At 41.3% G+C, this 18,369-nt stretch overlaps 1 protein-coding gene across 1 annotated transcript; it reads left to right on the forward strand.

Moving 5' to 3' along the window:
- Positions 1-905: 905 nt before the first annotated feature.
- Positions 906-5,079, forward strand: LOC121572143. Its single transcript, XM_045222331.1, has 7 exons — positions 906-963; positions 1,123-1,482; positions 1,608-1,775; positions 2,190-2,372; positions 2,571-2,702; positions 4,517-4,551; positions 4,908-5,079. The coding sequence occupies exons 1-7, from the start codon at positions 906-908 to the stop codon at positions 5,046-5,048; spliced, it is 1,077 nt and encodes a 358-aa protein (XP_045078266.1). The 3' UTR covers positions 5,049-5,079.
- Positions 5,080-18,369: the final 13,290 nt, after the last annotated feature.

Below are 18,369 nucleotides of genomic sequence, written 5' to 3' on the forward strand. Positions count from 1 at the left end.
ATCTATGCTTTGTTAGGACCTGCTGGCTTTGAACATAGGACCCTCTGCTCTCTTTCTTTCTCTCTAATGTTGCTCTCGCTCTCTCTCTCTCTCTCTCTCTCTCTCTCTCTCTCTCTCTCTCTCTCTCTCTCTCTCTCTCTCTCTCTCTCGCTCTCTGTGGTTTTCAGACGGATGTCTCAGAACTCTTAGCTCTCTCATACCGTAGGCTACACTACTTGCTCTTCAAGTTGACCATTTTAACAACAGTAAACCAACTCTTTTGATGAGGCAGCTTATCTATACATAGTCTACTGAAATCTGTGAAAAAACACAATGAGCTATTTATGAGGTCATTTCACCTAGATCTGTAGTTCTTAGTCAAACACAACACAGTTTTAACTGTGAATAATTATCATCACCCATAGGCCTAGAGGAATCTGCCTCCTCAATAACAAAATCATGGGAAGGGATTCTATCCATCCAATCCAATCGAGTGTAAATCCTGAATTAGAGATTTTTTTCCAGAGATGTTTTTAGTGAGGTGAAGTGACCGTGGTTATAGAAGCCCTAGTGGATAACAGTGTCATAGCCTGCACGTTCCCAACAAGTTCACAACTATGAGAGTCTTGACGTAGACAACAGTAGCTGTAGTGATAAAGAATAAGGGATGCCAAACTTGAATGATTATTACTAAATTTGTACTAAATATATAAGGATAAGAATATACCTATAATAAAATCTTTGTGTGTCTGATTCAGTCCAACCACGAGACTCTGTGACTCTGTACAATGTGAAGAAGATTGTCGTACCGGAATATGGCGTCAAAAAAAATGAAGCGTCCAGTTCGACCAATCATCTGTAACTCCATTGTTGAAGTGTTGTCTACATAGGTGGACTTTTTCCACTCAAGACAGGTTGTGAGGAGGATGACAACTTCAAAGAGGATCACACTGTTTCTGATATTTCCACTTCTTGTAGAGATGGGTAAATCCAACTTTTATATTTCTCTGCTTAGGTGATGTCCACCTTTGATTTGGATGCATGAGATATCACATTAAATACTTTACAGCAACTTTGAATATTCTAAGTTGTATTTGGGGTATGTAACAGCAAATATGTTGTATTGTTCATGTCCTTTAATACATGTGGTAGCTGGTACTGTGTCCTCATCCAAACTTCAGGACAGTGGGCTCATATCAGCCAACGTTGGAGACGCAGTGATTGTGCACTGCTTCTATGAAGGCCACATGGACATGCATTTCTCCTGGTACAAGCAACCCTTGAGAGATAAGCTTCAACTCTTATCAACCGTCTATAAGTTTGACAGGAACACAACATTCTACCATGAGTTTAAGGATAACCCTCGCTTCTCAGTGGAAAATGGCCAAGAAAATAATCACCTAAGGATCTCAGACATGCAGCTCTCTGATTCAGGCACATACTACTGTGGAAGTGCTTATGGCAACAAGATGGAGTTTGGAGAAGGAGCCATTCTCATAAAAGGTACGTTTTTGAAAAACTTAATTTACAGATATGCGGTATTATCTTAATCAGATGAGATGTTGAGTTTGAACACTTTCTACAGTAATATTCTAGAGATTAAATGGGTTATTTGAACTTCTTGTCAGGATCAGGGTCCAGAAACATGTCTGTACTCCAGCAGCCTGTGTCTGATTCAGTCCTCCCAGGAGACTCTGTAACTCTGAACTCTACTATACAGACTGAGACCTGTGTAGGAGAACACAGTGTCTATTGGTTCAGACATGGCTCAGGAGAATCCCATCCAGGAATCTTTTACACCCATTGTCACGGAATCCCGCCGAGGCTGCTTCCTCCTTGTTCGGGCAGGCTTCGGCGTTCGTCGTCCCCGGAGTACTAGCTGCTACCGTTTGATGCTATCTATGTTTGTTTGGTTTTGTCTGATTAGTGCACCTGTTCTATATCACGTATTGATTATGTCACCTATAAGTTTCCTTTGGTTTTGTTTGTAGTTGTGTGTTGTTGTTCTCCTGTCGGTTGGTTTAAGTTTATGTGTTTTCTTATTGTTAGTGCTGTGCGCACTTTACGCACTGTTTTGCGTATTCGCTCGTCTCCTGTTTAGGAGGCCCGTTGTATTTTGTATTTTTGCTCCTGTGACTATTAAAAGTCGGATCAACTAAGCTTCTGTGTCCTGCGTCTGACTCCAACACCGCATCCACATCAGCCTTGTGACACCCATGGAGACAGGAATGATCAGTGTGAGAAGTTCCCTGAGACTGGGTCTCCTAAACAGAGCTGTGTCTACAACCTCCCCAAGAGGAACCTCAGCCTCTCTGATGCTGGGACTTACTACTGTGCTGTGGCCTCATGTGGGGAGATAATGTTTGAGAACGGGACCAAGCTGGACAGTCAAGGTAAATCCCATTTAATCTGTAAATATCCCCAACAATACTCTATATTTATGCAAATGGCCTACATCCAAATGATCATATACATTTGTCTCAACAAGCTATACAATAACACAATTAGCATTTGATGCCATATTTTACTGTTTGATGATCTTCCTAAGCACTCATGAATACAATATGAATTCCTTGATGCCCTTTCCACAGTTCCAGAGCATGATCCTCCATTTGATCAGAGTCCAACTGTTCTGGCCTTGGTCGTCTCCAACATCGTCCTGGGGATAGTGACCCTTCTACTTGTCTGGGCGCTGTGCAAGACTCGGAACAGAGATAGCAGAGGTATTACTGTATATCTAATGTATCCAATGTATCTAACGTTATAGCTGATGTATCTAATGTTTCATGCATCTCTATGCAATATACCTTCTGTAAATATCAGTTAAATGCCCAACGTACAGTGGGGAAAAAAAGTATTTGGTCAGCCACCAATTGTGCAAGTTCTCCCACTTAAAAAGATGAGAGAGGCCTGTAATTTTCATCATAGGTACACGTCAACTATGACAGACAAATTGAGAAAAGAAAATCCAGAAAATCACATTGTAGGATTTTTTATGAATTTATTTGCAAATTATGGTGGAAAAAAAGTATTTGGTCACCTACAAACAAGCAAGATTTCTGGCTCTCACAGACCTGTAACTTCTTCTTTAAGAGGCTCCTCTGTCCTCCACTCATTACCTGTATTAATGGCACCTGTTTGAACTTGTTATCAGTATAAAAGACACCTGTCCACAACCTCAAACAGTCACACTCCAAACTCCACTATGGCCAAGACCAAAGAGCTGTCAAAGGACACCAGAAACAAAATTGTAGACCTGCACCAGGCTGGGAAGACTGAATCTGCAATAGGTAAGCAGCTTGGTTTGAAGATATCATCTGTGGGAGCAATTATTAGGAAATGGAAGACATACAAGACCACTGATAATCTCCCCTCGATCTGGGGCTCCACGCAAGATCTCACCTCGTGGGGTCAAAATGATCACAAGAACGGTGAGCAAAAATCCCAGAACCACACGGGGGGACCTAGTGAATGACCTGCAGAGAGCTGGGACCAAAGTAACAAAGCCTACCATCAGTTACACACTACGCCGCCAGGGACTCAAATCCTGCAGTGCCAGACGTGTCCCCCTGCTTAAGCCAGTACATGTCCAGGCCCATCTGAAGTTTGCTAGAGTGCATTTGGATGATCCAGAAAAGGATTGGGAGAATGTCATATGGTTAGATGAAACCAAAATAGAACTTTTTAGTAAAAACTCAACTCGTCGTGTTTGGAGGACAAAGAAAGCTGAGTTGCATCCAAAGTACACCATACCTACTGTGAAGCATGGGGGTGGAAACATCATGCTTTGGGGCTGTTTTTCGGCAAAGGGACCAGGACGACTGATCCATGTAAAGGAAAGAATGCATGGGGCCATGTATCATGAGATTTTGAGTGAAAACCTCCTTCCATCAGCAAGGGCATTGAAGATGAAATGTGGCTGGGTCTTTCAGCATGACAATGATCCCAAACACACCGCCCGGGCAACAAAGGAGTGGCTCGTAAGAAGCATTTCAAGGTCCTGGAGTGGCCTCAGCCAGTCTCCAGATCTCAACCCCATAGAAAATCTTTGGAGGGAGTTGAAAGTCTGTGTTGCCCAGCGACAGCCCCAAAACATCACTGCTCTAGAGGAGATCTGCATGGAGGAATGGGCCAAAATACCAGCAACAGTGTGTGAAAACCTTGTGAAGACTTACAGAAAACGTTTGACCTGTGTCATTGCCAACAAAGGGTATATAACAAAGTATTGAGAAACTTTTGTTATTGACCAAATACTTATTTTCCACCATAATTTGCAAATAAATTCATAAAAAATCCTACAATGTGATTTTCTGGATTTTTTTTCCTCATTTTGTCTGTCATAGTTGACGTGTACCTATGATGAAAATTACAGGCCTCTCTCATCTTTTTAAGTGGGAGAACCTGCACAATTGGTGGCTGACTAAATACTTTTTTTCCCCACTGTATAAGCATTGTTAATTAACTACATGAGGTTAAAAAGAGATAGATTGTCATAAAAAATAACAGCTGGCCTTCCTCTATTTCAATCTCTTTGAAGGGAGGACAGATGTCCCAACATCCCAGGGTAATCAGGTACATTTGTCAACATTTATAAATACAGTATATTTTCAGTTTTTACAAGAAACTGCTATTTAACTTTCCTTGCAGCTAGTATTCAACTTATTTGTGCTTTTTATGTTATTAAGGTTTCTTGGAAGCAATAGGTCACTCTACTAGATGTAGCCTTCTGATCTTTGTGATCGTTGTTCATTTTTCCATGGAACTTCTGTCTGTCACTGTTCCACTGACTGTCAGGTCATTGTAGTGGGTGTACAGTCTGAACAGTCATGTCTTTTGTAGAGTGTTTTCTTCCACAGGAGAATAGAAACATTATATAGTAGATCATGATATCATCATAATGTATTTCCTCATGGCTCCACCCCCCTCAGAATCAAGACAGTGACGTATTGAACTATGCAGCTGTGAGTTTCACCCCCAAGAAGAACTCCTCCTCCTCTAGAAGAGCAAGAGAGAAGACCAGCAGAGAGGATGCAGTGTACTCTGAGGTCAGATACCTGCAGCAGCAGTGAAAGATATCACCACTGTCACAAAGACTCCAAGAAGAACCATTTAACTATTTGTAGCCTAATAAAACTGCTTTTAGTATCTAAAATTGGTATGGAATTTACAATGCAACAAAGAAACTGTAATTTTAACATTGTCTATATGTTAGATGTATATAATGATCCTGTAATGTCTTGAATAGCCATAACTTTTTACAGCTTTTTATTGTAAGAAATCATATGATAGAGAATCCCATTTTTGCTGTATGACTGTGTTTTTAACATAATAAACCATTCATTTTTACACTCCGTATATCTCTATTCTCTGTCTACAGTACATGTCTGCTACCAAATATACAAATACACAATATCATTAAAAGGAGTAGCAATGCACCACATACACCTTGGCCAAATACATTTAAACTCAGTTTTTCACAGTTCCTGACATTTAATCCTCGTACAAATTCCCTGTGTTAGGTCAGTTAGGATCACCACTTTATTTTAAGAATGTGAAATGTCAGAATAATAGTAGAGAGAATGATTTATTTCAGCTTTTATTTCTTTCATCACATTCCCAGTGGGTCAGAAGTTTACATACACTCAATTAGTATTTGGTAGCATTGCCTTTAAATTGTTTAACTTTTGTCAAACGTTTCAGGTAGCCTTCCACAAGCTTCCCACAATAAGTTGGGTGAATTTTGGCCCATTCCTCCTGACAGAGCTGGTGTAACTGAGTCAGGTTTGTAGGCATCCTTGCTCGCACACACTTTTTCAGTTCAGCCTACACATTTTCTATAGGATTGAGGTCAGGGCTTTGTGATGGCCACTCCAATAACTTGACTTTGTTGTCCTTAAACCATTTTGCCACAACTTTGAAAGTTTGCTTGGGGTCGTTGTCCATTTGGAAGACCCATTTGCGACCAAGCTTTAACTTCCTGACTGATGTCTTGAGATGTTGCTTCAATATATCCACATAATTTTCCTTCCTCATGATGCCATCTATTTTGTGAAGTGCACCAGTCCCTCCTGCATCAAATCACCCCCACAGCATGATGCTGCAACCCCCGTTCTTCACGGTTAGTATGGTGTTCTTCGGCTTGCATGCATCCCCCAGCTTCCTCCAAACATAACGATGGTCATTATGGCCAAACAGTTCTATTTTTGTTTCCTCAGACCAGAGGACATTTCTCCAAAAAGTATGATCTTTGTCCCCATGTGCAGTTGCAAACCGTAGTCTGGCTTTTTTATGGCGGTTTTGGAGCAGTGGCTTCTTACTTGCTGAGTGGCCTTTCAGGTTATGTTGATATAGTACTTGTTTTACTCTGGATATAGATACTTTTGTACCTTTTTCCTCCAGCATCTTCACAAGGTCATTTGCTGTTGTTCTGGGATTGATTTGCACTTTTTGCACCAAAGTACGTTCATCTCTAGGAGACAGAACGCGTCTCCTTCCTGAGCGGTATGATGGCTGCGTGGTCCGATGGTGTTTATACTTGCATACTATTGTTTGTACAGATGAACGTGGTACCTTCAGGCGTTTGGAAAGGATGAACCGGACTTGTTGAGGTCTACAAAAAAAATTCTGAGGTCTTGGCTGATTTCTTTTCATTTTCCCATGATGTCAAGCAAAGAGGCACTGAGTTTTTTGAAGATAGGCCTTGAAATACATCCACAGGTACACCTCCAATTGACTCAAATTATGTCAATTAGCCTATCAGAAGCTTCAAAAGCCATTACATCATTTTCTGGAATTTTCCAAGCTCTTTAAAGGGACAGTCAACTCAGTGTATTTAAACTTCTGACCCACTGGAATTGTGATAAATGAATTATAAGTGAAATAATCTGTCTGTAAACAATTGTTGGAAAAATTACTTGTGTCATGCACAAGTAGATGTCCTAACCGACTTGCCAAAACTATAGTTTGTTATCCAAGAAATGTGTGTAGTGGTTGAAAAACTAGTTTTAATGTCTCCAACCTAAGTGTATGTAAACTTCCCGACTCAACTGTAAACTATGTTTTGTCTCGTTGATTACAAATACATTTTTCAGGAGAGACCTGGTTCTCGAACTTGAGAATCTCCTCGATTCCACATACCGCATAGATATGTAGTCCCTGTAGCTCAGTTGGTAGAGCATGGCGTTTGCAATGCCAGGGTTGAGGTTCCCGATCTACACGGGGACCAGTATGAAAATGTATGCACTCACTAACTGTAAGTCGCTCTGGATAAGAGTGTCTGCTAAATGACTCAAATGTAAATATACATGTATATGATTTACAATAAATGCTCTCTTTGTAAGAAGTGCAGTGTCGGTTCGCACACCTACCAGGAAGGGTGTGATTTGATGTATCTCCCACCAATCAGAGAAAAAAGGATCCTTTCTGCCTTTTTCTGTAACTGTCACTGAAGAAGCCTACTGATCACAGTACTGCACCAGTCCATTTGGTTCAGGGCAGGGGAGAGTAACCACTCAGGACGGACTGCAAGATGACACCACTCTTCATCTGTATGGTGATTCTGTGTCTCACAAGTACTGTATGTGCATATTTAAACGGCCTAGTCCATTTTTCCAGTGTTTCAGTAGCTATTTACGGTAAGATAACTGACATTGTCCTCTACCTTGGCTCAATTTATAGACATGGCTTTACTGTAACTTTTATGCAAATTGGGAATGGATTAATTTACGTCTACATCAACTAGCCAAACATGAGCCCTTTACCTCTGGATGATTTACACCATGGGCAAATATTTCCCTTTCCAACTATGTCCTCTGCCCTCTGTCCTGTGTGTTCTAGATTTTGTATTTGTATTTTTATTTATTAAGGATCCCCATTAGCTGCTGCCAAGGCAGCAGCTACTCTTCCTGGGGTCCTGCAACATTAAGGCAGTTATATACAATTTAAAATAATACATGACATTGTATTTCATAACACTTTACCCAATACATTTAGTGTGTTCCCTCAGGCCACTATTTATTATAATAAAAAAAAATTATTAGTCATTTAGCAGACGCTCTTATCCAGAGCGACTTACAGTTAGTGAGTGCATACATTTTTCATACTGGCCACCCGTGGGAATGGAACCCACAAGCCTGGCGTTGCAAGCACCATGCTCTACCAACTGAGCTACAGGAGGCCTACTCCACTATCACATATTTACAATACAACATCCATGTGTACATGTGTGTAGAGTGTCTATATGTATGTGTGTATGTACCTGTGTGTGTGTCTCTTCACAGTCCCCGCTGTTCCACAAGGTGTATTTTTATCTGTTTTTAAAATCTGATTCTACTGCTTGCATCAGTTACCTGATGTGGAATAGAGTTCCATGTAGTCATGGCTCTATGTAGTACTGTCGCGCCTCCCATAGTCCGTTCTGGACTTGGGGACTGTGAAGAGGCCTCTGGTGGCATGTCTTGTGGGTATGCATGGGTGTCCGAGATGTGTGCCAGTATTCCCAAACAGACAGCTCGGCACATTCAGTTCAGTCGACACCTCTCCACCAAAAACATGCAGTGATGAAGTTACTCTCTTCCACTCTGAGCCAGGAGAGACTGACATGCATGTCATCAATGTTAGCTCTCCGTAACTTTTAAGGGCCAGCCGTGCTGCCCTGTTCTGAGCCAACTGCAATTTTCCCACGTCCTCTTTGTGGCACCTGACCACACTACTGAAAAGTAGTCTAGGTGCGACAAACCTAGGGGCCTGTAAACCTGCCTTGCTGATAGTGTTGTTAAGAAGGCAGAGCAGCGCTTAATTATGGACATACTTCTCCCCATCTTAGCTACTATTGTATCAATATGCTTTGACCATGACAGTCTACAATAATATGCCATTTAGCAGACGCTTTTATCCAAAGCGACTTACAGTCATGCGTGCATACATTATTAGTTTTTTGTGTATGGGTGGTCCCGGGGATCGAACCCACTACTTTAGCGTTACAAGCGCCATGCTCTACCAGCTGAGCTACAGAGAACCAATCCAGGGTTACTCCAAGCACTTTAGTCACCTCAACTTGCTCAATTTCCACATTATTTATTATGAGATGTAGTTGAGGTTTAGGGTTTAGTGAATGATTTGACCCAAATACAATGCTTTTAGATTTTGAAATATTCAGGACTAACTTATTCCTTGCCACCCATTCGAAACTAACTGTAACTCTTTGTTAAGTGTTGCAGTTATTTCAGTGCTGTAGTAGTGACGTGTATAGTGTTGAGTCATCACATACATAGAACACTGGCTTTACTCAAAGCCAGTGGCATGTCGTTAAAGTAAAGATGGGAGAAAACAAGGGGCCTAGACAGCTGCCCTGGGAATTCCTGATTCTACCTGGATTATGTTTGAGAGGCTTCCATTAAAGAACACCCTCTGTGTTCTGTTAGACAAGTAACTCTTTATCCACATTATATCAGGGGGTGTATAGCCATTACACATACGTTTTTCCAGAAGCAGACTATGATCGATAATGTCGAAAACCGCACTGAAGTCTAAAAAAACAGCCCCCACAAACTTTTTATCATCAATTTCTCTCAGCCAATCATCAGTCATTTGTGTAAGTGCTGTGCTTGTTGAACGTCCTTTTCTATAAGCATGCTAAAAGTTTGTTGTCAATTTGTTTACAGTAAAATAGCATTGTAGCTGGTCAAACACCATTTTTTCCAATAGTTTACTAAGGGTTGGTAACAGGCTAATTGGTCGGCTGTTTGAGCCAGTAAAGGGGGCTTTACTATTCTTAGGTTGTGGAATGACTTTTGCTTCCCTCCAAGCCTGGGGGCACACACATTCTAGTAGGCTTAAATTGAAAATAAGGCAAATAGGAGTGGCTATATTGTCCGTTATTATCCTCAGTAAATTTCCATCCAAGTTGTCAGACCCCGGTGGCTTGTCATTGTTAATAGACAACAATAATTTGTTCACCTCTTCCACACTCACTTTATGGAATTCAAAATTACAGTGCTTGTCTTTCATAATTTGGTCAGATATACTTGGATGTGTTGTGTCAGCAATTGTTGCTGGCATGTCATGCTTAAGTTTGCTAATCTTGCCAATGAAACAATTATTAAAGTAGTCGGCAATATCAGTTGGTTTTGTGATGAATGAGCCATCTGATTCAATGAATGATGGAGCTGAGTTTATCTTTTTTCCCAAAATTTCATTTAAGGTGCTCCAAAGCTTTTTACTATCATTCTTTATGTCATTTATCCTTGTTTCATAGTGTTGTTTCTTCTTCTTTCTCTTCAGTTTAGTCACATGATTCCTCAATTTACAATACGTTTTCCAATCGTTTGTGCAGCCAGACTTATTTGCCATTCCTTTTGTCTCATCCCTCTCAACCATACAAATTTTCAATTCCTCATCAATCCATGGGGATTTAACCGTTTTTACAGTCATTTTCTTAATGGGTGCATGCTTATAAGTAACTGGAATAAGCAATTTCATAAATGTGTCAAGTGCAGTGTCTTTTTGCTCCTTATTACACACCACAGACCAACATATATTCTTTACATCAACAAGATAGGAATCACTACAAAACTTATTGTATGACCTCTTATACACAATATTAGGCCCAGCCTTTGGAACTTTGGTTTTCCTAGATATGGCTACTATATTGTGATCACTACATCCAATGGATTTGGATGCTGTTTTCAAACAAATCTCTGCAGCATTAGTAAAGACATGATCAATGCATGTTGATGATTTAATTCCTGTACTGTTTGTAACCACCCTGGTAGGTTGACAGATAACCTGAACCAGGTTGCAGGCACTAGTTACAGTTTGAAGCTTTCTCTTGAGAGGGCAGCCTGATGACAGCCAGTCAATATTTAAATCACCCAGAAACCTCTCTATTGATATCACATACATTATCAAGCATTTCACACATGTTATCCAGATACTGACTGTTAGCACTTGGTGGTCTATAGCAACTTCCCACCAGAATTGGCTTTAGGTGAGGCAGATTAACCTGTAGCCATATTACAATAGTATTTAACATGAGATCCTCTCTAATCTTCACAGGATTGTGGTTCTGTATATAAACAGCAACACCTCCACTATTGGCATTTCTATCTTTTCTGTAAATGTTATAAGCTTGTATTGCTACCACTGTATCATCAAAGGTATTATCTAAGTGAGTTATAGAAATCGATAGAATCGATTTCCAGCTTAGTAATGTTATTTACTCTAGCTCCAGGATAGGACATTGTTTTTGCACCAGGAACGGTCACATTTCTTACCATGGAGCTGCCCAAAATCACGGCTGGCGAGAAGGACGGGAAATTCGCTCATCTCACGCTTCACAGGATGCAGGCCTCCGACAGATGGGAAAAGCCCAGCTCAATCCAGAGCAGGGATGGAAGGTTGCAGATCGTCGACTTCCGAAATCGTAGTAGTAGGCACTGCGGCCGCAGACACAGGCACCCCAGCTGACGAAGGTGCAGGAAGATCAAGCTCAGTACGGCGAAACTATTCGTTGTTTGTATCCGCTCCGGGCCTCTCGTTGGGGAGTGTAGACTGCTTGCGGGAGGTCGCTTGTCTCGGCTTCCCGGCTCGTGACATGCGACAATCGTTGACTGCCTTTCTCCTCATGCTGTGCTCCTTCAACGGCGCTATCAGATGGTGGAGTTCTGGGCAACACCGGCCAGTCGGATAACGACAAACGACAAGGCAGAGATGTATCCAACAAGCGTGAACGTCGTCCAGCCACCGGCGTAGAAAATGTAAACATTCCACTCTGCGTTTTCCCCAGTTTCTTATGTAGGCTGGCGACCTGCGTGATCAAGGAAGCCACCTCAAGCCTGTAATCCTCGTCAAGTAAACAATTGCCGCATTGGAACCGAGTGATCCGGTTTGTCCCGAAACAAAGCGTAATAGATACAGCTCCTACGTCACTGGAACCGTTCATTTAGTTCTCCAGACAAAGAGAGCTCCATTGCAAAAGTCATCAGGTACCAACTTTGTTAGCTTGATGGCTAGCAGCTTAGCATCTCTGTTAAGCAGGTTTCAACCTGTCTCTTGATGGCTAGCAGCTTAGCTAGGTTAGCGACTCTTTTAAGCAGACTTTAACCTGTCAGTTAAGCGAGATTCCGGAACAAGAGATAGTGGTCCTAGCTGGTAAAAGCTAACCGCGATGCGGAATCCAAGCAAAAACACGTTCTGTATTTATATTTAACAAAGATTGGTTATGTTTTAGTTAAAATAACAAACCGAGTGTTTCCAGCATACAGTGTTCAGCAGCGCACTCTGATGGTACTATGCATCCCATTGTATCTCAGCCTGTGCTGACAGAATCAGTGCCCCTAGGGGGATCTGTGACTCTGGAGTGCTTCTCCACTGTAGACTCAGTGTTATCCTGTATATGGCTAAAACACACACCAGGACATGGACTTGTACACATTGTAACAAACTACTATGAAAAAGGTGCAATTCCAGGGAGATTTCACAAATACGTCTCGTTTTTGAGCTGCAAAAGGATGATTCGAGTTTTAATTTGACCCTATGCAATGTTGCCCATACTGATGTTGAATTGTATCATTGTGGAATACTCTGGTATAATGAATATTATTTTGGAGATGGTGCATATCTCATAATTCAAGGTCAGTGAAGAAACAGAAAGTTTAGTAGCAAACTATGTTTCCAATTTCAATTTCAGATTTTCTTCCATCAGAATGTCTAAATGTTGTGTGGTTCTCTTTAGCCAATGAATGAACTCAAGTGAACGGAACCAAGCTGGACATTGAGGATAAGACATTTTAAGGGCAGATTATATATATATATTTTATCAAATTCTGAAAAGTATATATTCTGCTAACACAGGGCACTAAATGTAGGTACAGTTATTATAAATGAATGTGCAGGGTTTTCTGGTCAGCAAACTTAAGAATTCCCTCTAATTTAGTAATTGTGGATGAAGTACCTATCTCTCTTTCTTAATTTTTGAATCTGAACATGGACACAGAAAAAAAACTGAGCTTCTCAATAAACAAATCATAGCGTGGAAGAGGGAGAGGGCACGGTGGAGACGTTTCTGAGACAAGTTGTGTATGCTCCCATAAAGCGATAGCCGCGAAATACTTCACATCAGTCTTGTTTGAGTATGATAATATATCATACTGTATCTACTGTGTAATTCTGTCAGTATTGAATACAACATTTATTTTCAATAAAGATTCATTTATTTATTGAAAGTCTAAACAGAAATATAAAAAAAGTATTACAAGCAAATCTGCATCATCAACACATGGGCATTATACCTTGACATTATGTCACCTAAGCTGACGAGCACTGAAACATTTGAACAGACAGTAAACCACATTTGTGTTTGTAACAGCTGAAGGATTGAGAAACTGAATCATTGAATTGATCTATTTCCTGATGAGGTAGATGATAAAGATGATGGTTAGACAGCAGAGGAGGGCTCCAGTTCTTATTATGGAGAGGAGGACAAGGATCCTCATATCCACTTCAGTCGCCACTTGAATGTCACCACCTGAAAGAATTAAACCTTTTATATTTCCCATTTTTTGTATCATTGTATATAATATAGCATTGGCTAATACAGTGTAATAACAAAGGGTCATCTTTGTATATTGTTAATAAACAAGCATAATAGACTTACCATGAATGTCCTGCTTGATCCCTTCCCTGATCAGTATCTCCCCACATGAGGCCACAGCACAGCAGTAAGTCCTAGCATCAGTCAGAGAGGCTGAGGTTCCTCTTGGGGAGGTTGTAGACACAGCTCTGTGTAGGAGACCAAGCCTCAGGGCCTTCTCACACTGATCACCACTGTCTCCATGGTGTAAATGATCCCCTGGACGGGATTCTGATCCATGTCTGAACCCAATACAGTGAGGGAAAAAAGTATTTTGATCCCTGCTGATTTTGTACGTTTGCCCACTGACAAAAGAAATGATCAGTCTATAATTTTAATGGTAGGTTTATTTGAACAGTGAGAGACAGAATAACAACAAAGAAATCCAGAAAAAACGCATGTCAAAAATGTTATAAATTGATTTGCATTTTTAATGAGGGAAATTAGTATTTGACCCCTCAATCAGAAAGATTTCTGGTCCCAGGTGTGCTTTTAGAGTAACAGATGATTAGGAGACACACTCTTAAAGGGGAGTGTCTCAATCTCTCAGCTGTTACCTGTAAAAAAGCACACCTGCCACACGAAGCAATCAATCAATCAGATTCCAAACTCTCCACCATGGCCAAGACCAAAGAGCTCTCCAATGATGTCAGGGACAATATTGTAGACCTACAAGGCTGGAATGGGCTACAAGACCATTGCCAAGCAGCTTTGGTGAGAAGGTGACAAAAGTTGGTGCGATTATTCGCAAATGGAAGAAACACAAAATAACTGTCAATCTCCCTCGGCAAATCATGTCTTTGTCAGTGGGCAAACGTCCAAAATCAGCAGGGGATCAAATACTTTTTTCCCTCACTGTAGACACTGGAGACCAACACAGGTCTCAGTGTGTATTGTCCAGTTCAGAGTCACAGAGTCTCCTGACTGGACTGACTCAGACTTTCCCATTGTCACGTCGAACCAGTTGTAGTAGTTGCCAAGGTCCCCAGTGTTGAAGCGTTCCAAATTAACTGAGACTCCAGGGATAAAGGTCTTCAAACATCAGAGCAAGAGACTGAAAAAGATACATGTTTTGATTAATCGAAGACCTCAATATTAATCTAGTTCATGCATGTTCAGGTACTATACTGAAAATAGTGAAGTGTCGGACAACATATATTAAAATCTTAAATACATAGGCATGATCCTCCGTTTCAATAGTAAGTTTCCACTATTACAGATGGCTCTACATGTTGCAAATAACTGAGAGATGGCCAGACAAAGTTTAGTTATTGTCCCCCTCTGTAGATACATCCCCATCATGTGTCTACCAGTGGAGGCTCTTCAGAAGGGGAAGACCATACTCCTAAATGAATTTTATAAAGATACAAACTATGAAACATTAAAAAAGTTATCATTTTTAGATACAAATATACTATATAAATTAAGTAAAACACACTGTTTTGCAATGAAGGTCTAAAGTAGCCTCAGCAGAACTCCGTAGGGTAACACCATGGTTGTGATGAGTGTGATAGAAGGAGTCAGGCGCAGGAGGGTAATCACCGAATGCAGAGTTTATTCCATTGTACACACATAGCGCTGGATAGCGACAAACGAAACAGGGTAGCAAGGTAACGGTAGCTCCAACAATAACAGGCACAGGGGAAATATCTACCCCGGCAATAACAAGGTACGAGTAGCTCCACCGAGCTACACTACTCTCACAAAGAAACAATCACCCACAAGGACAAGGGGGACAGAGGGAACACTTATACACGGACTAATGAGGGGATAAGAACCAGGTGTGTGTGATTGACAAGACAAGACAAATGGAATGATGAATAATGGAGCGGCAGTGGCTAGAAAGCCGGTGACGACGTACGCAGAAGCCTGCCCAAACAAGGAGGGGAGGCAGCCTCGGCGGAAGTCGTGACAATGGTGCAGCGTGAGGCCAGCTAGCTTCTGTCCTCCTCTGGGTACACTGACTCCAATACAAAACAAAGGAGGCTCATGGTTCCCACCCCCTTTCATAGACTTACACAGTAATTATGACAACTTCCGGAAGATGTCCACCAACCTATCAGAGCTTTTGCAGAATGAACTGACATGGTGTCCACACAATCAAAGGATCAGAGAATGACTCTAGTACTGAAAGCATAAGCTACAGCTAGCTAGCACTGCAGTGCATAAAATGTGGTGAGTAGGTGACTCAAGGAGAGAAAAATACAATAGTTGAACAGTTTAACAAATTCAGTTCTTCCAAAAGTAAGGAGAAGCAAGAGAGAGAGAGAGAGAGAGAGAGAGAGAGAGAGAGAGAGAGAGAGCGAGAGAGAGCAAGCTATATTTTTCCCCACTTTTATTTACTTAGCTAGAATCGAATGCAGCTAGCTAGTTTAGCCTACTCAAACACCCAGCTATTTGAGAGGAGGAGAGCGCGTAGATAGATGTGAGAAGGATTTATATATTATATATATATGTGGCTGGATGAAAGTGAACTGTGTTTGCGTGTGACAAGGGGTGTATTCGTTGCGCCGATTCTGTTGAAAAACTTTCTTAAACTTTCTTAAATGGAACGAAATGGGGATAAACATACCTGAATTGGTCCAATAGAAACTCTTGTTTGCAACTGTTGGACTAACGATTACACCCTTGATCAGCTAGATGCAGGCAAGAGTGTGCAAGGCGGTATTGAATGTGTCACTGTCTGGCACCTTGATTACTCAAAATTCTCTCAACTTGTGCACCTACGTTGTAAACTTTCATTCATAGGCTAGGTTGTAACAACCTCATGATGGGTACAGGGAGCATTTGAGTATCATGTAGTAGCCTAAACCTATCGATGTTACATTGAGCTGGGTGAATGGAATGTGAATGACAGTCATCCAATGTGCTGTAACAGAAATAAGGCCATGTTCATTAAAAAAATTATCATCCTGTGTCACATGCAGTTTGTTTTTAACCTGATTTTTAAATGAGGTCGCGAGAGAAACTAGTCGCTAGATGCGGTTGTAATAAATAGAGCGGTTTCGGTTTTCTTCCTACAAATGTGGCTCTATCCTTGGAATGGTTTAAGCTCCAAAATATTATGACCCCATCAATGAAAGATAATACTCTCAGCAACACATACAGTGGGGAGAACAAGTATTTGATACACTGCCGCTTTTGCAGGTTTTCCTACTTACAAAGCATGTAGAGGTCTGTAATTTTTATCATAGGTACACTTCAACTGTGAGAGACGAAATTAAACAAATATCAGAAAATCACATGTATCATTTTTAAGTAATTAATTGATATTGCATGACATAAGTATTTGATAATCAGAATAGCAGAACTTAATATTTGGTATAGAAACCTTTGTTTGCAATTACAGAGATATAGTTTCTGTAGGTGACAGGTTTGCACACACTGCAGGGGATTTGGCCCACTCCTCCATACAGACCTTCTCTAGATCCTCAGGGTGTCGGGGGCTGCTCGATGGGCAAACGGACTTTCAGCCCCCCTCCAAATATTTTCTATTGGTTAGGTCTGGAGAGGCAGGCACTCCAGGACCTTGAGATGCTTAACACTCCTAGTTGTGGCTGTGTGTTTGGGGCGTGGTCAGTTGCTGGAAGACCCAGCCACGACTATCTTCAAAGCTCTTACTGAGGGAAGGAGGTTGTTGGCCAAGATCTCGCGATAATGGCCCATCCATCCAAACGGGAGTAGCTCCTGTCCCCTTTGCAGAAAAGATCAAAAATGATGTCCACCTCATGAGATGGGTTGGGGTTGTATCATCCTTCTTTTCCCAAACATGGGAGGAGTTTAGACCAAAAGCTCTATTGATAGACGAATGACCTTCATTCCTCCTCTGGATATCAGATGGTATTGGCAAACTAGACGGCCTGGACATGCGCTGGTTGAGCAGGGGGACTTGGCATGCGCTGCAGGATTTTAATCCATGACAGAGTAGTGTGTTACTAATGGTTTTTTTGAGACGTGGTCAGCTCTTCAGGTCACTGACCAGGTCCTGCCGCTGTCGCTCTGGGCTGATCCTCACCTTCCCATGATCATTGATGCCCCACGAGGTGAGATCTTGCATGGAGCCCCAGACCGAGGATGATTGACCGTCATTTGAACTTCTTCCATTTTCTAATAATTGAGCCAACAGTTGTTGCTCTCACCAAGTTGCATCGGTCCTGTAGCCCATCCCAGCCTTGTGCAGGCTCTACAATTTTATCCCTGATGTCCTTACACAGCTCTCTGGTCTTGGCCATTGTGGAGGAGAGGGAGTGTGATTGAGTGTGGGGACAGGTGTTTTTATACAGGTAAGAGTTAAACAGGTGCAGTTAATACAGTAATGAGTGGAGAAAGGAGGGCTTCTTAAAGAAAAATAACAGGTCTGTGAGAGCCGGAATTTTATGGTTGGTAGGTGATCAAATACTTATGTCATGCAAAAAATGCAAATGAATTACTTAAAAATCATACAATGTGATTTTCTGGATTTTAGTTTTAGTGTACCTATGATAAAAATTACAGACCTCTACACGCTTTGTAAGTAGGAAAACCTGAAAAATTGGCAGTGTATCAAATACTTGTTCTCCCCACTGTATGTGTCTTCGGTTTCACTCTACAATGCCCAAAAGCCAGAACAGAGTGCACTAGACCAGGCACTAACTCAGACTGCGGGAAAACGAACATCATCAATGATGATGTTCTTTTCTACACACAATATCATACAAAATTATTGCCTGGTGATCTTCTGAACTTCCCAATACCTTTCTGGTGCATTTCAGTCACTTCAA

This window comes from Coregonus clupeaformis, chromosome 8 (genome assembly GCF_020615455.1).
Source record: "Coregonus clupeaformis isolate EN_2021a chromosome 8, ASM2061545v1, whole genome shotgun sequence".
NCBI classification, from domain to species: Eukaryota; Metazoa; Chordata; class Actinopteri; order Salmoniformes; family Salmonidae; genus Coregonus; species Coregonus clupeaformis.